Here is a 26,733-nt window from a genome sequence, read left to right as displayed (position 1 = left end):
ATTTCCACGGTCTGGTTCAGCTCAAAAAGGCTGCCACCGTAAACATTAAATATCACTCAGAATAATCTTGGTGTCAAGAAGCTTTCCCTGATGGTTCAGACTTGTTTTTCTCAGTTATATCCTTTTATTTCAGTTCTCTCTGCTCTTCAAAACTTTCAGCATTCTTTACTTCAGAAGCCTTTCAAACACCCTGTCCCTTCTCTTGCCTCTGCATGTCGTGTATTGTTCCTAGGGTGTCCATATTTAACTTCTTGTATTTTCTAGACTTCCCAGAGCTTGCTTCTCATATTTTTTTGCCTCAGTCTCTTTTCAATTTGTGAATCCTTTCCAAGTTAAAAGGTACTGCTGCTCAACACAATAAGCTTTATCAGAAAGGGAATGGTAAGTCCTTGCTTCATGTAAGGGATACTTTGAGCTTTGTCCCTGTGGCCAGGTTATTAGGCTTTGTGAATGATGGTTTTATGCAGAAGAAGGAACTGGGCTTCTTTGTGCTTCACCTTAACTGCTACTCTGACAGGTCAATCTGTCACTCTTGCAACTCAAATATTATTTGCAAACACATTAAACGATTTCACTATTTATACCTTTTTTCCATATTTCTCATTGTGTGACCAAGGTCATCTTTAAAAAACTTTTCAGACAGAATGTCCAGATACTTTTACTTTCTGTAGGTTTTGTCTAAGTCTTATTTTAATTCTGCACTCTATATCAATCTATAATCTATACCTAGCCCTACATATGAAAATCATATGTATCTATCAAATTCTTAGATTAATTTACAGTTTTTTTCCACTTTGTTTGAATATGCACATGTAGAAATAGAAATACTGGACAAGGCTCATCTTGTCCAAACCTCTGTTCTTGTAGGCATAGAGGTTTACAATATCAAAACTAGTTAAAAGTTTTCTAATTCTTACCACACTGGAATTTAGCTGTTCTTATGATTTCTTCTTATTTTCATTTTAATTCGTTTTTCCTATCCTTCATCATGGATACCAGGAATTAAATACTGTGCTGCAGGTGAGATCTCATGCCATTGGATAACTACTGAGTTTGTGTTGGAGATGCATTTCCTCTCTTTTTTTCAGGTAGAACTCTTCATGTAGACTCTTCTGGAGTTCATTGTTGCAAACAGTGTTGTTAAATCTGGGAAAAAGAAAATGTTTATGGCTATTTTCTATTTTGGCTCCAGCGTTGCCTAAAGACATACCTATCTTTTGGGGTTTTGATTTTTTTTTAGTTGAGGTATCAGTCATGGTATTCTATTCAAGTGGGCATTCCATAAAGCATGTAAAATACGTGACGTACATTTCTTTTCTTCTTTAATAGAAAAGACATCTGAGGATTAAATTTCACTTTTCATGACTCATTTTTTTGGTGTAACTTTCAGAAGTGTTTAATAGAAGATATTTGAAGTTCATTTCCTGTGTAAAAGGTGTTGTAGAAGCCTGAATTTCTGTGTTGGCCGGAAGTTGTGAGATGAAAACTATCTTTGCAAAACATGCGGTGAAATGAACTTTAAATTAATAAACCTCAAACTTAATCCATCACGTCTTTAAGGGGTGTATTTAGAATACTTTATATATATTTATCTCTTTAGTATAAACATTCTGCTACTGGCAAATGGACTTATTCTTGTCTTTCATGTTTTACTCTCCACTCTTGATACACTTTTTAAAATACCTATGGAATTACTTTACTTTGGAAGCAGCTAAGGTCATCATGTATCTTCCCGGTCAAAGTGCATAAAAGCAAGTTAATGGTGAGTTCAGTTGCGCAATCTTCTCCTGTGCTGGCGGGCATATACTATAGTTATGGACAAGTTTGACCCAGACTCTAACATCAAATACTTCCAGAGAATATTTTTGAAAATTCTGGAAAAACAACACAGAAATTCCATGGGTGTAGGTACATAGTGCAGATGGAGGGAGATCACTTATGCTGTCTGTTGTAGGTGACCATGTTGAAATGGGGGCTCCTTCTGTGGGTGGTTGAACTGCAGCTGCAAAATGCAAGTTCAGAGCTGCCTACTCAATCACCTGCTTAAGGAACTTGAGCTCTCGAATTAGGGACTTTGGTTAGAGTCCTTAGGTTTTACAACAGTGAGTATATTCTGGAGTATGGTTTCACTCTGAAAGGCTGTATCTATTGCAGAAATGTATGGCATACGTTAAACCCATTCTGAAATGCATGCTTAACTGTGAAACCAGGACTGGTGTATCCACAGGAATGTATAAGCCTTGACCTTAATGAATGAGCCAGTCTTCCATACACAGTTTTGCAAACTTCTCTTGCCAAATTTAGCATGCTACTGCAGCAAGTATTTATGCAAGGAGATGTTATGATTCAGGACATTTGCACAGAAATGGAGAGAGACTTTCAGTGTGTAGGCCAGAATATGTGGTAATAGATAGAGTAAGCTGTGCTCCTCTCTGGACTGCAAGTCATTCTGTGAAATACGTCTGTCTGTTCCAGGAGGCAGGCTGAAGCCTGTATACTGCTTAGATCTGTCTTTAAACTAACATTTAGGATACTGAATACTAAGTTGCTTCATAACAGAAATAACAACAGAATAGCCATCTTGCCTGATTTTTAAAGTTTTGCAACAAAATGCGACTAGATCGTAATACACCAAAGAACCAGCAGTGAAAGTAATTTTGAGAAGAGGATTAAGGGGATTTTTCTTTAAGATACCCTTATCAGGATATTTCTTTTATCAAGCATACTGTAAGGGTTTGGAAGCTCTTTTAAAGAGACCCTAATTAGAGCACGACTGCAAACTATCCCATGGCAGAGGAAAGATAGGAAGTGTGACAAGGGTAATTTGACTAAACTATAAAGTTTGTATGGACTTGGGCACAGACTGTATGTAGAAGGAGGAAATGGAAAGTAGTTTACATTACTGAGGATGATGAAGAAAGAGTAACATGAATGTGTAGGACAAAATTAGAAAATAAAATGAGACTGAAGTAAGCATCAAACTCTAAGAAATCTTTCTATAAGTGCATTTACAATACTTGCAGAATACCAAAGAGAAAGGTGGATTGCTATTCTGTGAGTGTCAGAGGAAGCCAATAAGTTTGGGTTGCATGGTGCCATGTTTTGCATTATTTTTCATTAGATGAATTGTGTTAATGTGACAGTCACCAATATAAACAACAAAAACCTGTAAGAAAGGTCAGACTGTCTCGATGAACTAGAATCTTCAAAACACACGTTCTGACAAACACAACACAAGGACACTTGCACAGATGGAAATAGCAGAGGTGTTACCGCTTTTGAAAAGAAGAAAAAGTCCCAGAGCAGTAGGAAAACAGGAGCTGAGTAATAACCAATGCAATGCCTAAGCAGGAATCACTACTCTGAGAATGCAGGAAAGGATTGCTGTGTATCACAAGCTGAATGGGAGTTAACTGCCACATAATCAGCTAAGATGGATATTGTCCTGAGAGATACCACCCGAAACATAGTGTGGCAGGCATGAAATTTGTCTGCTGCACTGCAGGAAAGATTAGGGCTAGTCTGGATGAGAATAAGAAGCATCAAGCACTCACAGAATTTTTCTTTTCAGCCACCTGTGTCTCAGTATTCTCTGTTTCACAACCGTAAGTTCAGCTCAACCAGCTCATTGGTCTGGTTGAAAGCAAATTTCTCTTTCGTTGATACATTGCCAGTTTGTTTCCAGCTGGTCTGACTCCCTGCGCTGGCTCAAGGGGAGTCTCAGGAATGGAGGGGCCGTGGGGCTGTCCAGCCTCTATTCGGTGTGGCCATGGAAAGTAGATGCAGGCTGCATGGCACGTTTCATAAAAAATGCTTTCACACTTTTTTTACATCAACTCTCCCCTCGTGTTTATTTCTCTTTATTTTCAGTAAAGTGCTTGATTAATTAGATTTAATTTATGAAATAAGGCATATTAAAGTGATATTAATTAGTCCCTGGGAAATTAGGGGTGACTTTTTTGAAACGTTTATTCTGACTGAAGACCTTTTAAAAGTCAGTTTTAATATTTTGTTTTTAAAAATTTCTTCTTTGGTCAAATCTCAATTTAATTAAACAGAAACATTCGGTTATATACTGGGGTTTTTTTGGCCTCTTTCTGAATGTAGCTAAGTATAGTTTTGCCCAAGTTCATGTCATTCAGTCTTTGAAAATGTAACAGCATCAAAAGCCTTTATGGTCTAATCCTGGTAGAGCTGGTGCACTGCTGTACCCAAAAGCAGAATAAGATTTCTAGTCAGACACCAGTGTTTAATTAATCTTCAATAAGATCATGTGTGTGGTGATCTGTGCTACCCGATATGTTAATTTGAAATCTATTGCCTTCATTCCTCCCTGTGTAATATAGGGTAGATAGCACTTATTATAGTTAGGATTGATGAATAAGAACTTGAAAATATTTTCAATCCTGACTCTGAGAATAAATAAACCTTATTTCAGGGAAGCCAGGATTTGTGGACTTTGATCTTTTGAATGTCATGACCCCACCTTTTCTGTAACTCTGTGCTCCGAGGTCTCCTTTTATGAGCTTTTAAAAAAATTGAAGCAGACACCATTCTTTTATTTTTTTTTTTTTTCCCAGAACTTATTTAAAATGCAGATCTGTAGCAGACAGCTAGCTAGTAACCCATCTAAGTTTATTTCTAAGAATAATAGCAGGGAAAATGCCACTGAAATACAGTTTATCAGTCTTCTAGGTTGTATTTGATCTGGTGATGTCAATAGCAGGCTGCCCTCCCTCTCGAGTCAATTTGCAAACACTCTTCTCAAAGGTAATTAAAGCTAAGCACACAATTACAACAGCCCAGATTTGTTCAGGCTTGCTGGCTGCCCACTGTCTCATAGCACCCAATATTACAAAAGCACTGCATTGAAATGAAAGGATTATTTATCTCACTCGAGTTTAAATGCTGCAGAGAAGGCGGATTGTAATATTAGGGACTAAGGTAAGCATCATGGCACCGATTAACAGTGGGAAGCCTTTATGGGACTACATGGTCTGTGTTTTATTATGCTTTTGCTTTGCTATAACCACATGGTTGTGTGGTTATAGCAAAAACCTCTGCAGCATCTGAATGTTGTAAGGCACTGGTGAACTTGTAATATCTGTCTTCCATTTCTAAATGGCCTACAGAACTTTGGTCAGAAAAGCAACTCTTATGCTCTTTTCACAGCCAGGTTAAAGTACCTTTATTTGTATTTTTAGGTGAGAGAAGTGCTGAATCTGGTTCCTACTTTCTTGAGTGGGATGAGGTCTCTGTGGTTTTTGTGTTTCCAGGTACAGTACAAAGTGCACTGGTAACTTGTAAAGCTCAAGAAATGGAGCTCTCACTTGTTCCTTGCTGTGACTTTTATGAGCATGGGCTCTGAAAAGAAGGAGATGTAGTATTGCTAGTATTGCATCTAATCAGGAGTAAGTTTAAATCTTCCAGGATCTTCCAGGAAATATGAAGACATTCTTGTTGCTTTAGTTAGGGGCAGCGGTAAGAATTGGAGAAGTTTGGGAAGGAGGAGCTTTCTAGGAAATTATGTAAGACTTTTTTATTTTTTCCTTTAAACTACTTCTAAGCCATCTAGAAATTTCTTCAGTAAACCAATCTTAGAAAAAAATTTATATCACTTGGACTTAACTTAAACTGTGTGTGTGGTGAATCTCCCCACTGCCTTTACGTGTTTGACCTCCTTTGGACGGGTGGCTGTATGCTGCATGCCCTATGCTGTGGCAGAGCAGTTAAATTCAGTGTGGAATGTAGGCTGCAGGGACAATGTTATGATGGTTTTAAAATCTGTCTTTCTTCTTGGTCTCATTGTTTCTTATTTCTAAACAGAAAGATAGTGGTTCTTCTAAAAGCATGTACCTAGCTATAGAAATGATAGCAACTAAGGGTAAGATTCTGACTGAAATTGTGACCTTTTGGATAGAAAGGGGATGGACTGGATCTTCAAGCTTTTTTTAAATTTCTGAATGTGGAAAATTTTTCATTCAGTAGAGATCTTGATTTCCACTGGAGATAGTTTCAATAGACCACTTTCAACAACCTAAATTAGCTGCTGTTGCAATCTTTTATCTGACGAGTATTTAGGGAGCAGTACCAATAGAAGAACTTACAAAAAGAAAGCAAGAAGCAACTTGGGTAACCATATTTTCTAAAGGTGATTGTCTAATATGTGGGAAAAACAAACAAGACATGAAATTCTCTGAGCTATGGTGACTTCTAAGAGAGTTGGAAATTGTCTAACGTGGTTAAGTGATTAGACACACTTGTGAGGATTCATATATGGGTCTAGACCCCCTATGATATTTTGTGCACAGTGCTGCTGAGCTGCTGTGTTGGAGTATTGAAATGGAATGAGAACCAAGAAGACAACTGCAGACATAAATCCCCCAAATGTAAAAGTTAAGGCGTAATGGTTTTGACGGACTACTAACCAAACGGTCACCCAGCAGCATTCCTGGTGGCAGACTTGTTTGGTTTCAGTGGATAGCAACTCAGTACCTCCTGAAAAAAAGTCTGTGCTGAGGCTCACTTTTAGGTGATGAGCTCAGCAATGACAGAATTCAGGATAAGAGTTGGATTTTGAGAAACATCAGGTTGTATGAGAATTGAAGTGACAACAGACTCTCTTAAAAGCTAGCTGCAACCAAGCCCCATCCCTCAAATGATGAAACCTTTAAAGTCATGTAAATTGAGCTTTTTTGTTCCTCTTCCTTGTTAGGGAAGCTTCATTTTGTAACAAAACATTGTTTTAAATCAGAATCTTTAACTGAGAGGAAAGGGAGTGCAGCGCTTCATCTTGGCACACCTGAAGGCTTGATGCCCAACAGCTAATATGCACTGAGGGGAAAAATCCAGGGACTGGCATGGAAGTTGCACCATGCTCTGGACAAGACTGAGTTCAGTAGGCATGTGGGATGTCATGGTCTTAGTTAAGGGTGACAGCATAAAAGCAAACAAATACCCTCTGTCACTGTTCCTTTCTGTTGGGAGAGTGGAAGAGGCAAGGGGAGGGCCTGGTTTGAATCAATGGGGAGGGCCTGGTTTGAATCAATCAAGAAAAAAGATCCTATGGATTTCAGAAAGATCTCCATTAGTGCATTAGGCAAGAGAGTAGAGAACTGAAAAAGACACAGATGTTTTTTCTGTCATACCTGGAAAACTTCAAAGTGAAAACAACTCCAAAGCAGTGTTTCCTAGAAGCAGATAAGAACAGAAGATGGGACAGAGCTGCTCACTTGGGCTGTGGGTATCAGAGGGAGAGGCTTGAGCAAGCCAGGAGATTCTGAGAAAAAAGAAACTGGGATAGACTGCAAAGCGCCAGCTGACTTTAATGCAGGCAGGAGGGTTACATTTATTAATAGTTGTCACTGCTGGATTGGAATAAAATTCAGTTTACTGAGCTTGATGGTGTTAACCTATAACATGCTGCTCTGCTTTCCAGTCAAACAAATTGTCTTGGTTGCTTTAGAAGTCTAGACAATTAGCTCTTTTAAGAAACTGATAATAAATATTTCCATACTACCTATGGATAATAGCAGATTGCCGTTGTACTGCAGCCAGGATGTTTCTGCTAAATATAGTGAAAGATGTTCCTTAATTTATTTAATTGCTTAGACTTGACAGGGAGCCAGTGCTAACAAACATGCTTTGATACTACACTTCTTTTGGGAATATAAATACTGCAAAAAAAAAAAAAATTTGAAAAGTGTGGAGCATTGTAGCACAATTGCTGTAAAAGGCAGTATGTTTTGCAGGTGTGCAAGAACACAAGTGGTGGCTAAAGGAGAAAGAGAACGGGAGTGTGTCACAGATTCTGCAAATCCAGGGAGGGACAGGGCTCTTCCAAATGTTATGATCAGGCAATTGTAACACAGTTATTTAAGGAAAATGCGTGATAATCTGTTCCACTTCTAATTATTGGACTCGACTTCTCACTCCATCTGTTCTGGTATATTCTGTACAAAACCTGTGGGGATTCCTGTTGTTACTACAAACTGTTAGAAATGAAGGCAATTGCAAGGAGAATAAGATTTTTCTTGATAAATGTTTTGTTGCATTTGTCTCTAAAATACTAAAATCCTAGTTTCCTATTGATATGCCTCTACCATTCCCCCCCCTCCCCTGCTAGGTAAACATCAGTATTTGTTCTCCTTGTACTAAATGTAGAGATTAAGGAAACAAATATTGACACAGTTCTTCTGAATATCAATATTATAATAATAGAAGTTTTCAATATCAGCTTTTCCAGGATTGTCTTCATATCAACTATATGCATAGTATTTATGATCTGTAGTTTATGTTTTTATTCTTTTAAATGAACAACCTTAAATCATAAGGTATTAGAGATGGAAAACAATTAGATAGGCAGATGAATATTAACAGTTTATCGAAGTTAAAGTAATTCCAAGTCATCCCTAATATTTCAATGAGGAAGGATCTGATCTAATAAAGATTTACTTACTTGTAGGTACAAGTACGTTTATGTTTTTATTTTTAGAATTCTTATGTGAAATACATGCAATATATTGCTGTACTTACTTTCTGACTGTAAATGAGTTATATATAATTACCAATATTAGGTAAGTAAGTGATGGTTGACTTATTGGATTGATTAAATGCTAGAGCTCTAGAGCTTCCATTCATTTCAACAGCACCAGATTTCAATTTATTTTTGTTATTGACCTAGTTGGTGGAGTCCTACATGTATTTGAAATGTAGAAATACCTCATTTCACGGTATCTGATTTTATACAAAAAGAGAATATGGAATTCTGTTAGCACGCCTTCATAGAACATTTATTTGTAGATGGATAATAATGAAAATACTAACTTCATGCTCAAGCATACTGGAAATCATGTTTTAATTTGTAGGGAGAGAATTATTTTCATAATCTGACATGGATTTAAATAGGTCATTCTTGAGCACGAAGAGCTTAAATTATACAATATGTAGATAATTTGTACATTGCAGTGAAGTTGTGTCAAATGCCTTTGGGTTTGCTGAAACATCTACTGGAAAAATCAACTCAGAATGGAGTGCAAAATACTTGACATGTCTGTATCCATTTGTTGCTATGGAAGGCTAGACCTGGACCAGTGCTTTCTTATCACTTGTCTTATTACGTGGAGTGGTTCTTGCTTAGTGCTGTTGAATAGCCATAAGCTCTACAACCAGTTCTTGCTGCCTGTCCTCGTGGCTTCTGAAAAAACACATCTTTTGAGGATTTACCCAATATTAGTTCCCAAACCTGGATAGGCATGTACAGTGCTTTTTAAATCCATCCATAATTTGATGGAAGGTCTGACTGGTCCACTGATAGGTGAATAATGTTTAAGAGGTATGAATTCAGTGCACTCTCCAAGTTTTAGAAGATGCGTGTGTATCAGTAGCTCTGATGGTAAACATATCAACTCCCAAAGGATCTGCATCCTCATTCGTTAGTGAGTTAGTTTGTACAGTGCCCTGAGGGCAGAGAAGTTCTTAGCATTTTTCCTGTTGTCAGCTGTGGCCAGTGCCATGTCTCATATATACTGGGCTTACTGCTTCAAGTTATTTTTAAAAATAACTTGCCTGGATAGTGAGTTATCTCTTAGGATCATGTTAATTTGCCGTTTGGGAAAATCTTTTGAAGTAATGGTCTTATCTCTTATTGACTACTTTACTTTTGACAGAACTGTAGTCCCTATGGTTATCATCTCATTTATCATAATACTTTATTATAAGGAAGCAATGTTTGTTCTTCTGAGTGAATCCTGAAAAAGAAAATCTACTAAAATGATGTATTTATTCACATTGCTTTTTATTTAAGAGGAGAAAAATGTCTTAAGGTTTACTTCCATGAGTATTATTTATGGAATACTTCTAGAATAGATTTTTCCTTAAGCATTTTGATATCAACACCGGCTGTTCAGAAACTCAGAATTATTTTACTCGCACTTAACTTGTTCTTATCGGTTTATCTTAGCAATAAACAGGAACACGTGATATTCTCTAATACCAATGTATAACTGTAACTAAACAAAGTTAGAAAAACTCAGAATCCTGTAAACTCATCATATTGAGAAGGAAATAAGACTAATATTTATGTTAAGTATTGGGAAAGATCTCAGGGGCTAATGTCATATAGATACCTAAACTACAAAATGTAGTGACTTGCAAGTGGTTGATTTTTACCCTCATTTGTGGGGGAAAAAACCCTGTAGTGAAAGCAGGTAGATCTGGGGCATGTGCAAAGGGGGCATCAGATATAAGGGAAGAAAGCTATTTTTCAATGATGTCTATTTCTGTAGTTAGGTGGGTTTTTTTTATAAACATAATTTCATTGTGTCAATCTTCCCTTAAAGCTGCATATAAGAAAGTGTCTTGTGCAAGTTGGGGTTTTTGTGGTGGTGGTGGGGTTTGGGGTTTTTTTGGGTTTTTTTTAGTTTTTGGCAAGGCATAGGTGATAGAGCTGAAGAGATTTTTATTCAATATGAAAACCTAGGCACTACCTCTGGCTCTAACCTGTTTCTAAAACTGTTTTTTGAGCCACATGCTGAAGTAAATATTTCTGACAATGTTCAGAATTTCCACTGACAACTTAATAAACTACTGAAACTGTAGGGTCCCAGAAGCAGCTCATAGATGGACGCATGCAGAATTATCTCAGAATCCTTCCACGGAGCTGTTTAAAATATGTCGTGCCTGTTCTCTCTTCTGGAGCTCTGAAGGAAAATACTTTAAATGAAGATGACTGTGAAGTCTAAAGGCAGGCTGGCTGTGCATAGTGTGGCTGCAGTCCATTACGAATTCAGCTAATGTAGGCAAAATGAAAGGGACAACTTTTCATCTACCTTTGAAGGGATACTGTTGGGTTAAACAGTGTCTGAAAAACACTTCACTGAAAAGGTCAGGGAAGAAGAAAGCCCAGTACTGACCCATCCTATCAGTTATACTGCTCCTGTGCCCTGGCCAGATGAGACTGACTACTCAATACTGGTGTAGAAAGTAGAGGTTGCTCATAGCTGAAAACGGTCAGATAATTCAGAGATGAAAAAGCCAGCGCAGCCTGTCCATAAGCTGAAAACTCTCAGTGTAATGTGCCTAAGTGGTGGTGGGTGTAAATAACTCAAACGAGGTCCCTTTGAAGTTTTCCCAAGTACTGTGCACGACACAAATTAAAACAAAGGCCACCACATGCAATCTGAGGTGAATGTAGATTGTCCAGTTCACAGAAATTAGTCGACTTCATACTTCTATTAAGTCCTGATAGCACTTAAGTTACTCTTCCACTGCTCTTGTTCTGAGTGTCGACTGCTTCCTTGCATCAGAGTATTAAACATTCTAGTAATATCTTCAGGTAATAGAAAAAGGGGAGACACTTGAGCATGGCTTTAGGTTTCTCTATAGTTGCCTTTAATGAAGACTTCAGAAGAGCATGCTTTCAAGTCTGGAAAGTAATTAATTTCTTTAAGTATGCTGAAATTGTTCACAAAATGTGTTTTCACAGAATCATCTAGGTTGGAAAGGACCTTGATGATCATCTAGTCCAACCATTAACCTAGCACTGACAGTTCTCAACTACACCATATTCTTAAGCACTAAAGTGACCTGACTGTTAAACACCTCCAGGGATGGGGACTCCACCACCTCCGTGGGCAGCCCATTCCAACGCCCAACAACCCCTTCTGGAAAGAAATACTTCCTAATATCTAGTCTAAACTTTCCCTGGCACAACTTGAGGCCATTCCCTCTTGTCCTGTCACTTTCTACTAGGCTAAAGAGACTCATCCCTAGCTCTCTGCACCCTCCTTTCAGGGAGCTGTAGAGGGCGATGAGGTCTCCCCTCAGCCTCCTCTTCTCCAGACTAAACCCCCCCAGTTCCCTCAGCCGCTCCCCAGCAGACCTGTGCTCCAGACCCTGCCCCAGCTCTGTTGCCCTTCTCTGGACACGCTCGAGTCATTCAATGGCCTTTTTGGGGTGAGGGGCCCAAAACTGAACACAGGAATCGAGGTGCGGCCTCACCAGTGCCGAGCACAGGGGTCAGATCCCTTCCCTGTCCCTGCTGGCCACGCCAGTGCTGACACAAGCCAGAATGCCATTAGCCTTCTTGGCCCCCTGGGCACACTGCTGGCTCCTGTTCAGCCGGCTGTCAATCACCTCCCCAGGTCCCTCTCTGACTGGCAGCTCTCCAGCGACTCCTCCCCAAGCCTGTAGTGTTGATGGGGGCTGTTGTGGCCGAAAGTTTTTTAGATGAGTAAGTTCTGTGATGGAATTGGGGTTTTCATGTAATGGTCTAATATTGACCCAAATCAGAGGAACTAATGTGCAGACATTACACATTTTATTTTTGTGTTTGTCAGTGATAAAGAAAAGCACTTAGGGAGAAAATTGTAAAGTAATACTTTCACAAATAGTTTTTGGGAGGTACAAAGAGAGAAACTGTGTGCTTAGAGCTGAACTTGACATGACTCTTACTTGAAAAAGATGAGCAGTGACTGTTCACCATGGCCAAAGTTAGCTGTGATTTGCTTCTGCCAAAGCGACAATCTTGCCAATCTTGGCTTCTGCAGTTTTTCTGTGAAACCGCAAAAGAGCTGCAGGGGGTTGTTGGTAGAGACTCCTCGAGTCACCATGTTGTCTGCTCCCTTTGTTGCACCTGGCTGAACGCTGTCTCACTGAACGCTGTCTCACTGGCCCCTGAGACTCGTCTTGCCATAGGAGTGACCAGTGCAAGACTCTCTAGTTGCTCCCCCAAGATACCACTTTCACTGCTTAATCTATTCACTACTGCTTAATCTATTCATTACATGCCTTTTTTGTTAGAGAGAGATCAAATTTGAGTAAAGATTACAACATTTCAACTTTTACAGAAACATCAGCATCCCAGTGCATTGGTGTGCGTGAAACCACATCTGTATATGGCTAAAGGGGAGCAGCACCGATGACACAGGGACTTGTTTTTCAGATGAGTATGTGTAGGAGGAAGAAAAGCTTTTAATAAAATGAGACATTTTGGATCATCTGCTCAGATGAAAACATGTTTTCCTCCTCTTAGACAAGGGTAAAAGGGACCAGTGAGGTTCAGTGCCTTTTGGCAAAGTCTGACTGCTGCTTGCATCTCCAGTACATAGGTGACTCCTGCTGTGGGAGTCAAAATTGAAGTTACGAAGGTAAAACACCATTTAAAAATAATGAAGCTGGAATGAGCAAATGAATTTACAAGAAAGGTCAGTTATATTTATGCTAAAGATTTACAAGTAGTTTAAAACAATCTGTGTTTGACACGGTAAGTTGTCTTTATTATTAAAATGCTAGTGAAATGGTAAACATCTGTTAAATTTATGAAGATAATGAAGCTTGTCAGCTACATCATTCTTGTGCCAGTATTCCTGCTTAGCTCAGGTCTGCATACAGATGTGGTGGTGAGAATCTGTTTGACCTTTGGGAACAATGCTAGCTCAAAACTGTGCCCTGTTCTGTTTGATCTGATGATTTTGTTCTGAAGTGGTTCTGCCTGTAGTTTAGGTTCTCTTTAGCTGATCGTTATTCCAGAGACTTTCAAAGGTGGCTCTGAAAATCAAACTTCAGTCAAACAGCTCCACTGGTATTTGATTTGCAATAGTTTAAGTAGTAAGCTGATGAACAGAAGTGAACAAGTTTTTTCTTATTAATGCTTCCATTAATCAGCCTGGTAGGTGTGTATGGTTTTTATTCTGTACAGACTCCGAATTGTATCCGAGTCTACTGGTCAGATATTACTCTGGCAGCAGAAACACCTTGGACTGCAAAACTGTAGGCAGACTTCAAATATCTTTGTTGCATGAACTCTGTGCTCAGCCAAGGAGTACAAAGAAAATTGCATTGTTTGCAGGAGGGTGCTAATTATTTTTTAATTTTTAAAACTTCCCTGGCACATTTTTTCAATACCTTGGTTAAAGACGGCGTCAGAAAGCTGGCTTAACTTTGTTTTTAAATGTCAGTCACAACTCTATGCTGTTATATTTTTTTTCTGTAAAATTTAGTTAAAATATGTAAGCATAGCTTCATTGAAGTATGTGTATGTAAAGAGAGGACATCTTTTTTAACTTCATGGATCTATAATTGCTTATGAACTTCAAAGAGAAACTTGTAGAAGTTAGATTGATGATGGCACTTTATGGGCTTTAGGTAATTGAATACAAGATAGCTGCTGTTTGAATACAACTCTGAAATCCAAATTATGTAAATCTACTGTTTCAAAACCAACTAGTAGAAATAATCATTTTTGCAGTTGAAGATACTTTCTTTGGATAAATCCTCTGACACGCTGCTTTCCTATTGATACATTTTTTTCATTATGGATATGAAGAAGAAACTATAGGCATGTTAGCCTTTAGTTTTTTGACATTTGTGACTCCACTTGAATAAGCTTTGACTTACAGTTAATTAAGCACAACTGTCAGTGAGTTTCATGGGCTTATGCAGAAATAAACCTTACGTTTATGAAAGTATTGGGGTAGCAGAAGGGAGAAAATATTCTGGGAAAGTGTCTCAAGCATCTTCTTTCTTTCAAGTTGTGCAGCTCAGTTGGGATGGTGTTCAACAGATACCTCTCCATAGTTGTCAATGACCCATCTTTGTGCAACCATCACACTTTTCCTGTAGGAGAAACAAAGAATAGATATAGCCTCCTATTCATCTTCTAGACCATAATATAATGTTTACTGTGGTGCAGCTGTGATCAAAATGACTGTCTCTCCAGCATCTACAAAATTTGAGCTCAGGGCTAGTTATAAGTGTTTGGTCGTCCAAAAAATCTATGCAGCCCCATCTGGTTTCTGAACTCAGCTTTCCTCTTGGATAGCATAAGATGGGTTTGAAATTATGTCTGTGGAGGCAGGATGGTGAGATGAAAAGGAGGAAAATTTTTACTCTGTCTTAAATTTTGCATGTCCTTAACAGGGAGAAAGGGAGATCCCTTAATGGAAGACTGGTACTCAGGCAGCCCATATGCATTGCCTGGCATCTTGCAAATAGATGCAAATTATCTGATTTTATGGGAGAAGAGAGGGAAAATTATTTGCTTACTTTTCTCCTTCCCCCGCCCCCCCCCCCCTTCCTGACTACATTTTAAATGGTCAGATAACTTCTATGAGAAAAAGTTTAGGTATTGGGTGAAGCTCTGCTTGAGACCAGAGAAACTCCTAAGAGCACTGTTACGCTCCTAGATGATGTGCTGGCCATGGGTGAGTGGGAGAAGGAGGTAATTATGGAGAAATTCTGGCAGAGGTAGGAGAGACAGAGTGTGACTCACCCTCCTTTAGAGGTGTGGGACACTTGTGTTCCAGTGCCTGCTCCAGTCAGTGCTGAATTATTTATTCAACCCAGGAAAAAGAAACGGAGATTTTTTTCTTATTGTTTTTTTTGGGTTTTTTTGTGTTTTTTTGTGTTTTTTTTTTTTTTTTGTTTTTTTTAATTCAATGAGGGAAATTTTATTTGAAATCTATTTTGTATGATTTCAGGAAAAAAATACTCCCACAGGCATAGCTGGAGGCTGTGTACTAGGCACACTATTGTGTGAATAGGGCAGATAACTAGTTAAAAATGAATATTTGGACATCTGTGCCTTCCCATTCCCTCGGGGTCTTTCTGGGGAATGATTCTCAAGTGGTATACAGAAAGAATTTCAGTATGCAGATTTCTAGAAAGCCCTTGTTTGGAGAGAAAGATCTGGGCTCCAATTAAGAAAATGGTAGTTTGCATTGTATATAAGGAGTTGTGTTTGTTTATGTGTTAGCTGATTATTTAGTTGTCGGTTTTCTAATATTTGCCTTGCACTGTAAAACAGAAGGCGTTTTTTTACATGTTAGGTGAAATGGTGTTTGTGCAGCACCTGATAGTTACTGTCAGAAGAGGAAAAAATAACATGCAGCTCACTATTTGGAAACAAACCTCTGGATTTTGTCTCGTGTGTATTGTCTGTGCTAGCTAATCTAATAGGCAACCATGAATTGCAAAACATCTGACTTCCATGCATGCCCATCCTGGCCTTTTTGGCACAGAAGAATTTTTCAGCTTGAGAAAGGATTTATTCTACCTGCCAGTGTGATTTATATGCCATATGTCTCCCCTTTAGTGTCTGAGTATCCATGGCCATAGGGAAGTGCTCTGCCTCATCTGCAGTGTGTGAAAATAGGTTTCTTTTAATGATATTAACTCCTACAGGGACACTTTATTACCTCTCTGTATTATTTTTTCTTGGCGATTGTGTCAGCTATACTGTGTGTGATGTGGAAAGGAGAATACTATGAATTCCTGGTTTTGTTTGCTCTTGGCAGGCGCTACTACACTTCCCACCCTTGTGCGCACACCTACCTTGATGATGCAGCCTTCCCTGGATATCAAACCCTTTATGTCCTTCCCTGTGGACAGCAGTTCTGCTGTTGGATTCTTCCCAAATTTTAACACAGTAAGTAAAGGTGTTTCCACATTTAGTTTCAATGTGTGCTTTCCAAGCTGGTTCTAATATCCACAGCTGAAGCTGCCTTAAAACAGTGCATTGCTGACACAATTCTAGAGAACCCTTTTTGTCTGTGCTGTGGTGGTTGCTGTTCCCTTGTGTGAAAGGCTCAGACTGGTACCCAACCTTCTAACTAAGCTATGTGAAGCAACTGGAGGGTCTTGTTAATTCTGTATAATAACAATAAAGTCTAAGAGAGCAGCCAGCCAATATGAAAAATGTGAACCTGCTATTTTTAGTTTATGGTAAAGCATCTTGGATTTTTTTGGGAAAAAAAAAAAAAAAATTGACAAAATAATGCTCAATGCTTCTATACTTCTCCACGTTTATCAGAGTAGCAGTAACAAAACCACTCCTTTAATGTAGCTCCTGCTTCTGTAACAGCTCATAAAATGGTTCTGAATGTTATAAAATTTCTGTTTTGCTATCAGCCTTCATCATTTGTTTAATTAATTATTACCTTAAATGCATTCAGAACACCAAAACCAATATTTTGCATGTTGCCACTCAGGTTTCCATGTGTGGAGGTAATTCAGCATGGAACGAGTTGCCAAATAGTAAGCTAATAGCAACAGGAAAGAAATTGCTCTGGGTCATTTCTGCCAAGTCAGCGAGTACGATCTGTTTGTACGTGACCGTTGCCTGAACTGTACAGCATCGTACTTGTCTCTGTAATTGCGGGGGGGATGGAAGGGGAAGCAGTGTTACCGTCGCCAGACAGTGATCAGCTGAACCACTGCCAAGTGTTTCCTTTTGCAAACTCACCTTCTGTCTGAAGTTAAAACAGCAGGAGCATATTTTTTTCTTCATGAATTGCAAATACGTCTTGCTGACAGACCTGTGCTACAGCACAAGGTGCTGTGGGATGGTTATGAGGTAACGTATCAGCCAGTTTCTTTCAAATGTCAGCAGCCCAGTGCATATTATAAACAGTAGCAAATATTACTAAATCATTTCAAAATGTATATGTGAAACTTGTGCACTTATGAGGGAGATGTGGTGATGTGTATGTGTATAAATTGGGGGGATACACACATGTGCATGTGTACAAAGAGATAAAAGGTTAGAAAAAATCCAGGTAGGTTTAAAGTGCATGACCAAAACTCAATACAGTTTTAAGAAAGCAGTATGTCATTCTCACCTTCTAGGCATGGTGTGCATTTTCCATCCTCTTTCTAATACATTCAGGAATTTTATTTGTTACTGATTTGTCTGCTTTCCAGTTGCACTGGTTTTATAGGTGAGCTTTTTCACAGGACATAAAGACATAAAGACTTGGAGAACCTTTTCTTTAGGGATGCTGTAGTAGTAGAGTCAACCAGCATTACTTGCTTACTGGTCTTATTATTGAATTTCTGAGTTGCAGTAGCCTTTAGAGACAGATTAATTTGGATATTTAGACTGGTTTTGCCTATGTACACTAGCTTACATTTATCTGGGTTATATACCATTTGCCTAATTCCTGGAACGTTTATCCTTCACACTTGTCATTCCTCTCCAAACGTCTATGGGTTTTATTAAAAATAAGAGGCCTGGCGTAATCGGCAAATATTGTCAACTGAATGTGTACTTCCTCCCTTGGAAGTCTAGATAATTGTATAAAATCATGCTGCTATGCACCACAGACACCACATGTTTAACTCTCTTTTTTGAGGAACCGTGGATCAGTACTACTCTATTTCTGTTTCACAGACTTTGCCATTTATCTTGCAGGTATTGATTTTCCCTAACAGTCTTTTACAATGGACTTTAAAGCTCATTGGAAAACTAAATCATTCATGGTTATCTACTGGCAGGCACAGTGAATGCCAGCTGTCATGCGTTTCCTTTCTTTCTAACTTAGCACAGTCTTTGCAAATATAGATTTCTATGTTTGTGTATATACAATCTTTTTTTGTTATTTTTCACTGTAAGGGGGGGGGACTATATAAAAGTTTGTAAAAAGCCTTTTTCCAGAAAAGTTCGAGTGAGTGAGTATAGGCTAAATCCAGTTGGCCCATAATGTATGCGTCATCCAGAGTGCCTTAATTTTTCATATTGTGCAGAAACAGAATATTGGAAAAGCTTTTTGTCCCTCACCACAAAAAAAGACATCTTTTGCCTTCTGGATCAGTCAGGAAATCTGTGCACTTCACTCACAAGGACTTGTCAAGGATTGTAGGCAGTGAAACCTCTAGTGTGCAGCACTCAATCTCTTTGCCTTCAGTAGGACTGAGGAGACCCTGCAGCATGTGCCCGGGCTGCTGTTCATGCTTCCAAGTGTTCACTGAAGGTAGCAAAAAGAAATGTGGTCTCAAGAGAAAACTTCTTTGGATCCACCTGTTCATTTTTCAATAGCAGTCAGATACAGAAACATACTTATAAACCTTGCCAGGAGGTGGTTTGTAACTTAATTTCAGTGGCCTAGTGGCCTAAAAAAAGAAAAGTTTTTGCTTAGGAGCTTGATACAGTAACTACGAGGGCAGGAAAAACAAGGTAAAACATGTTTAAAGGAACTCCCCCTACCGTGTTTCCGAAAGAACTTCTCTTATTTATGGAAATACATTTAAAATCTGGGGTAAACCCTTTCTTCCACAGTTAACTTTGACATTTTCAATTCTGAAAACATCTGTGATGCTCCAGATGAAATATCAGCGTTCCCATTTCGTTTGTGAAAGTGTTCTGATCACTTGCTTCTCTCCACATGGGGTACTTCCAAATGAGGCACTGAGCAGACCCTGATTTTTTTTAAAAGAAATACCTACCCCAAGTATATCCTATTTTCTTGATGGAATTGTGTGGTTTAGTTTAAAACACCTCCCCTCTGTTTCTTCTAATAATGTTAGTACTAAAAATGCTGTGCACATGTGTATAGTACTTACTGATTCACACCACGATTAAATGTCTTTGTTCCTTAGAACTTAGTTATTATTATAAAGGAAAAATTAATTGGGGAATGATTGCACTAACTCCTTTCATACATGCCTTTATTCCTCAGTAAGGATGCCTTTTTGTTTCAACAGATCAGCCAGAAAGGGATCTTCTAAGGGCAGAATGAAGGATTCCAAACAGAGAAGTATTGCAGAATAGGTGCTCTCTTCTTTCCTGGTCTTTTCCCAGCACTGGCAAATAGTTTGGTCAGAACAAGACAGGCATGATCAGACTGTCACAGCCTGAACCTGAATTGCTGCACAGAAAGACAAACCCTCTCTCAGAAGTGCTGCAGCAGTGGATCGAAAGGTGACATCATGTTTGTCCTGGCATCAAGTTCTAAAAGCTCTTGCTCAGTTACTCATACCCCTCTGTCTGAAACATATAGCTTGAATCAAATTCTCGGCTGGTATTACTTAAAATGTTCTTGTCTATAGCAGAATTGGAGACAGCATTATGGGAACTTCCCGAATTGGTACCTCCGATTTGGAACGCATGCTGTACAAAATGGTATTGTTTTAAGCAGAGCTCTTTTTTAGCACACTAAAATGACTAATGATTCCTTAACATGCATCATCTTGCATATTGATTATGTTTAAAGATCTGTAAGACTTCAAAGTCAAGTGCATAAAGTCAGTAGAAATCAAAGCTAAGATTACTGTGGTCCTCATTCTGCGTTTATTATAATGTAATCTTGAATTTCATACTCCCTGGCTTCTACCACACAGCTTTGCCTTCTGTACCATTCTTTCTCTACACCTCCCTGATTTTTTATCTCATGTCACTCATCTTGTGTACTGAATGAAAAAAGGATGCTTTGTGATCGCATCGTGGAAGGTTATCATGATGCATGTGCTAAAGTGGCTGAAAGCCAGGGTTCATCTTGTGAGGCAAACTTAATGATCAGTCTGCATCTCCCTATAAAGGATGTATACTCCTCAGGAAAAAAAAATCTCAGGACTCCACCATGACCTACCTTGTCCTGAAGTGCGAGCAGCACTACATCATTCAAATTTAGTTGAAGTGGTACAGCCAGGGACTGATCAGTCTGCACAAAAGCAGTATCAGCAGAATCTGAGAAAGATTCTATCATCATAGAAAATGATCAGCAATTCATATGCTTCCTTCTGAGTTTGTTAGGGCCTCGGGGGTAATCAAAGATTATAGCATCTCTTGTAGCTTTCACGTTAGTGAAATGTTTTCCATCTAACTAGCCCATGATTGGTTTCTAAATGCTGGTTCATACCTTCATATTTTAGAGGACACACGGGTTAATGTGGCCTACTTACTGCTTTAGTGTCTATTTCTCTTCGAGTAGGTTTATGCTGATTCTTTATATTAGAGTTCCCTCAGTCCCCTTGCAAAGTGGACCAGAAGTGTTTTACATCTGCCAGTGAAGGTGAGCCAGCTGGAATGGGCTACAGGAAGGGAAAGACAAGCTGACTAGTAACTTAGAAATCTCTGTCTCTTCTCCAGCAATAGCCCTGCCTGTACTAAGTATCCCTGGCCTACCCCCAAGACAACTACTGGGAGGGATTAATTTGCTCTTTCCTCTTCTGCATTTTCAATTATGTCCCTCACTTTTATTTGCTACCTATCTAGTTCTCATTTGAAGGGCCCAGTAATCAGCCAAGGCAGAAGCAGAGGTCTGCAGATAAGTGTGCAGGGCACTCATACCACCGGCTTCACGCGCCCTTCTGCGCCAAGTGCCTCTTCTGCATTTGGCATGGCTCTGTGGCTCAGGAGCTTTCTCTTTCCTTAGCAGGGTCTGAAATTCAGCCACTTAACGCCCTGCTACAGTGCCAAAGTACGCTCTGGAGCTCAGGATTGTATATAGGAGGAGCAAATTACAGATGCAGCCAACTGGATGTTGGCAACCCCTTCTCTACGGTCCTCTTTACGTAGCCTGTCCATGTGCTCTGATTTCCCGTTTCCCTTTTGTGAAGTGCTGGAGGGAGGTGACCTGCTCTGCTCCTCTCTCTGAAACAGTGCTCCAGAGAGCAGGTGAAGTTTTGTAGGAGCTGTACATTACATTCATTAACAGCACAGAAAGGAAATTTAAGCAATTAACTTAGACGAAGAGGTGTTTTTTGGAGTAGCTGGGTATTTTGTTTGAGGTTTTTTGTTGGTTGTTTTTTTAATCAAGTAATGGCAAGATTTCTTTCTTAGAGACATTTTATATCCTTTTTTATAGTCATGCAGCACAAAAGGTACTTCAGATTTCCCTTCTATTCCTGTGTCAAGCTCTTAAAAACATTCCTATTTCATTTTTAATTATTACGGATATAATAGTTTGTGTTTTCCAAGCCATAGCCAGAATCATCCAAACTACAACATGAGGAATCCGCCTGTTACCTTTTAGAAAGGGAATAAAAAGAATAATAGGTGTTTTCACAGATACTTATAGGTGAGGAAAACAGAGGTTCAGGAACCACATAATAAAGCCCAAATTCTGGCAACACAGACCTCTGCTCTGTGACTAGTCTTTGCTTTCTCCTCTGACTCCCTCCTCTCACAGTACTTGGCTGGAAAGCCCTTTTATAACCCTCCACGTCTGACTCTTTTCAGTTTCCTGTAGTCCATTTTCTTTGTGTCTTTAGGCTTTTTGTACCAAGCCAGGAATTTCTCCTTGTCTTTCTATGGCTTTGATGCAAACCAGCAGAGATCTCTTTTAACAGTGGTAGCAGTTTTTGGAAGAATTCTTCTCAGCCTTTGGAAGCCCTGAAAAATGCTTATTTAAGGTGGTATATTTTTCCCACAAAATACTTGAGCCATTTCAGCTGAAACTTTCAAAAAAGATTGAGCTTGAAGCAAACACCTGGTGAGATACAGAGTTAGATATGGGGAAAAAAAAGAAATAAAATTGCTGCCAAAAGCAGGGAGTTGTCAATCAGTCTGAAGCTTTTATGGTTTGTGGTATTTTAACATAAAGATGCAGGTTCCTTAGTTCCTGTCAAGAATCTCTTCAAAGAGCAACTATGTTAAATTGGTGAGCCTAAAGAAGTACTTTTCTGACTTGTTGCTAGTCTTTAATACATATTATTCTCAGGAAAAAATCTTACTTAAAATAATACAGATGAGCTTTAAGGGAGAATCTCTACAAATGTTAATTATTGTTTGAGGTTTCATGTTGCTTTGTATTTTCTCTAACAGGAATTGAATGGATGAGCTTCCTCCGCTCAGTTCCCACATCAGCAGCCAGATAGGAAACCCTGTCTCAAAGGACAAAGTGCACTGACACTCACTGGTGAGAAACAGAAGTCACCAGGTGCCGTAGCCTTTCCCCACCGCTTCTCAGGGGCTCGGCAGCCACAGTGGGTTTTCTGAAAAATGAGTCCTAAAGTGCTGCAATATATCCATTACTGTGCGTACAAGTAATTAGGTCAGAAGCCTAATTCTTTAAAGAAATACAGTTTCTGCATACAAATCCAACCGTTTGCTGAGTCTTCCAGAAAATGTGTTCCTTGTCTATGTGTTTCTGTCTTTACAGAAATCTGGAAGTTAGTGCCTCCAGCACTTCAGCAGTATTTATTTCTTTTCCTGGTCAGCATAGGGAAAAGCTAAGAAGCCTTTGTCTTCATTGAATTGCTTTCTTCTCAAGTTAGTAGCATGTTCATGACATAAGGAAGCTGGTTAAAGGGAGAGGGTTGTTAGCCGTAAATATTTTAGACATTAGATCACTGAAGGATGTTTTGCAAATACTGTGAGGAAAACGTCTCCCCTCAAAGCAAGCAGTCACAGAATTGTAGTTTAAGACAAGCAAGGTATGTGTGTTGCACCATTGTGCTTATAAAGGTTTTGCTAGTTCCTAATTGTAAGTCTTGTCCTAAGCAACATTCTAGAGCACCTTTAGATAAATCTAATTCTCCATGTGTCTGATGAATACAGAAGTGGCTGCTTTTGCAGCATCCTGGCTGTATGTCTGGCTTTTCTTCCCTCCTCACATTGGTCAGTGAGAAACTAAGAATTACTACAATAATTATTAATGAATGAATTACAAGCATGTACTAAGAATTAATTTTTATTGTACTCTTTCTTTCTGAATTTGAGTATAGCTACTGGTCTGTTAATCTAGATACAGTCAATTTTATGACAACTTAAAAGTACTGTGTGACAATTTAAAGTCATGGTGTGAAACCTGTCTTTCTTTAGCACACCTGAAAACCAGTGAGAACACGTTTGAAGCTCTGACCAGCTCATTGCAACTACCAGAGCAAGGCTGATCTGAAATCTGTGCCTTTCAAAACAGTCTTCTCTGTATTCAGTCTGTCTGGTCTCACAGTAGAGATACCACGAACTTCAGCTGCTTCCCCAGGTTAACACTAGGGAAAGAAGATCACATTTCTTGCTCGTGTATTTGTTAGAAGAGACAAGCTTCTACCTTGCTTTGTGTCTCATTTACTTAGACTGAAAGAAAAAAAACCCACCAAAACAAAAAAAAACCAAAACCACCAACCACCAGACTTTGATACTACAGTAAGTTTCACAACAGGTTTAATTAGAAATGGAATGTTTCTTTAAAGTTTCACATCTAAATACAGCTCTTTTTAATCAAAACCATGTTAAAGGCTGTTCGTGTAGGGTGTGGTCTAATAAAAAAAACCCAAACCTAAGACAGAAACAACATTACTGATTTTTAAATGAAGAAAACATATTATTCCTTACTTATTGAAAAGAGTAGGTGACAGCTGTCAGCTAACGTATTTATGCAGCTCTTGGTTCTGATTTGCTTCTCATATTTAGCAGTTTTATATCTTTATATTCAAATGTATATATACAGATATAATTTATCCTCCTTTTTGATATTTTTTTCAGTATGTGAAAGATAATTATATTAATTCATTTCAGAAGACTAGGCTTCTTGTGTCTTTATCCTCTCCTGTTCACAAAATTAACCAAGGCCACGAATTTGTCCCTAACAACTCCTTGCACAGTTCAGAACTGTAGAAGAAATTCAAATATACATAATGGGATACCCTTCATCTTTGTGTCGTTGATGTTCTGGACCATGCTGGGAGCAGGAAAATTGTCAGCAAAACTTAGAGCAGACCCTTAAGAAGAAAAGGACCATCTCAAAGATGAAAGCAAAAATCAGGAATCTTGTTTACCCCACATGTTATCTAAACTGTTTTTCTGACTACTAACTCCTAGGCTTGAGTCTTTTGGCAGGATTCTACTGAAAGGTGATTTTTCACATTATTTTACTTGTTCATATTATTTTACTGCCAGATGGTAATAGGTAGTGTAACAAGAATAGTTTTGCTCTCAGAGTATGTTATTGGTCTGATTTTCAGCAAGTCTCAAACTGTAGTATGTTTTTATTTTTTTGTTGGGTCTGGAGGCAAGATGGTTTTGGTAGTGGTTTTTTGTTTAGCTGAATACAGCTGAGTGTTCTGAATAACAGCAGCCTTAATAAATAAATAGAACTGTATAGCATCTTCCATCAGATTATTTTGAAGCATCTTAAACATGTTATTTAGACCTTTCAGCCTTTTTGTGAGGCTCAAAGCATTTTTATTTCCTTTTTACAAAGTAATAATATGATGCTCAGGTGAAGTGAGCCATGTACAGTTACATTTGTGAGCCAGCAAAGCCCCGAAGGGAAGGGAAATTGTCATATTCCTTGAGTATTAGTTTAACTATTGGGTTTGTACTTGACTTTGTTCTTTTTCTGAGGTTTGGACTATCATGGTCCTAAAAATTAATCTTACAGATACAAAGTCTTGTACTGTGGTAGAGGAGTAATCTTGATGCATTAAAAAAAGCTGCTGCTGATTATTTAAAGCGGGTTTAGTTTAGGATAAATAAAGAAGCATTAAACCTCAGATACTTGCTTTTTTCCTCATTCTCCATTTGCTTGGGAGGGAATTTTCTTTTATCCCAAAACATTTTTGGCAGCTTTATGTTTCTTTATTTCACCCACAAAAATCTCCAATCTCGTCTGGAGCAGAAAAGTTGACATTTTTGTATCATAAGGGTTAAATCTGTTGTTGGTGTTCACATTACAAACAAAGTCCTTTTATGTATTTATATCCTCACTTGAGAATAGGTCTTATAAGAAACTGAGACCAGATTCCAATTATTTTTTTTTTTTTCTGTGCTGGCTCACCAAGTGTTTCTTTGCGTTGTTGTTCTCCAGGAATCAATTATGAAATTCTAACAATCTTTCCCACAACAATTTCTAAAACAGCAGTGGTATTTAAGTTTTAGAACACTCTTTCTAAGGCTCTCCTAATTACGATTTTCTAAACCAGAAATTATTTTTAACATGCAATACATATTTCCATGGATGAAGGGAAGGAAGGACAGAGGAGATATCCCCAGCACTGAAAAAAATAATAATAAAAAAGAATTAAAAGGTGTTTTCTCAGTTCTCTTCTGATTTCTGTACTTAATCATATCATTTTATACAGGGAGAAGAGACGGGTAGGAAGAGATTAGAGTTTGTTTACCTATTGGTTTTTGGTGTTTTTTTAATACAGAGTTTTTTGAGTTAAGCCAGGGAATTTCAAAGATAGAGGAGGATAGAAGACGAAAAGATCAGAAAATCCCTCATTTTATTTCAGTTGGACAGTGTAGATTGTTTTTCCTTTTGCTTATGTTGGTCTAAACTATTTTGGACTGGTTTAGGAGAACCAAAATTCTACTGAGAAGGCTCAGATACATCCTTGGCCTCCGGAGCTTGGTCTGACAAACTCTTGCAAATTAGACTTTCTAAGTGAAAACCCTACTGAAAGCAGTTGCTACTCTGACATAAGATTCCCAGTTTGGTGCCATTTCAGCCAGCTCCCTCTTCTAGGCAGGGTTAGAACATGTCCTAAGATAGAGAAGGACGTGTGATGGTGAAATTACTTGTGCTAGCACACAAGATGCATAAATGGGCGTGTCAGTAAAGATTTAGGGCTGTGCTTCCCAAGTTGATGCTGAGGCAAGAAGATGAATACATTTCTTGTTAAAACAAAAAAGCTGTCATTAAGCAGGTAAAGAGAAAGTATATTTGAGCGTATTCTTCTAACTTTTAGTACCTATGTTTCAATGACATTGAAAATCTGAAAGAGAGTAGGAGAAAACCTACCAAATGAATCAAGGCTTTCATAGCAAGAGGCTTAAGGGACTTGGTTTATCAAAGAGAAGGTTAAGAGCTGATATGATTGCAGCGTACAAGTGCCTACGCGTTCAGAAGGCACCTGAGATTAGGGTGACCTTTAACAGAGAAGGACAACTAGATCAAGTGATTTATAATAGACATGGTAAGCATTGCTTCCCCGGTGATGTAAATTAACTTACTTGGAAACTTGTAAATCAAGCTGTTGAGGTTTGTTTCTCAAAATTTAGGGTCTGTCTGA

General features: G+C 38.6%; 1 protein-coding gene across 4 annotated transcripts in view; it reads left to right on the top strand.

The window, feature by feature from the left end:
- ZNF385B (zinc finger protein 385B) overlaps window positions 1–26,733 on the top strand; it is a 181,152-nt gene that overhangs the window by 105,115 nt on the left and 49,304 nt on the right. For 2 of the 4 annotated variants that reach the window (XM_074910976.1, XM_074910972.1), the window contains one exon: window positions 16,296–16,426. The exons of 1 other annotated variant lie outside the window; for it this stretch is intronic. In XM_074910976.1, the coding sequence (XP_074767077.1) occupies window positions 16,296–16,426 (131 nt within the window). Of the gene's footprint in view, window positions 1–16,295; window positions 16,427–22,556; window positions 22,635–26,733 lie in introns of those variants that run through there. One more of the 4 variants, XM_074910975.1, reaches the window with a different exon arrangement.

Source organism: Athene noctua, chromosome 7, assembly GCF_965140245.1.
Source record: "Athene noctua chromosome 7, bAthNoc1.hap1.1, whole genome shotgun sequence".
Taxonomy (NCBI): domain Eukaryota; kingdom Metazoa; phylum Chordata; class Aves; order Strigiformes; family Strigidae; genus Athene; species Athene noctua.
The sequence above is the reverse complement of the archived record's forward strand: the minus strand, read 5'-3'. Positions and strand labels throughout refer to the sequence as shown.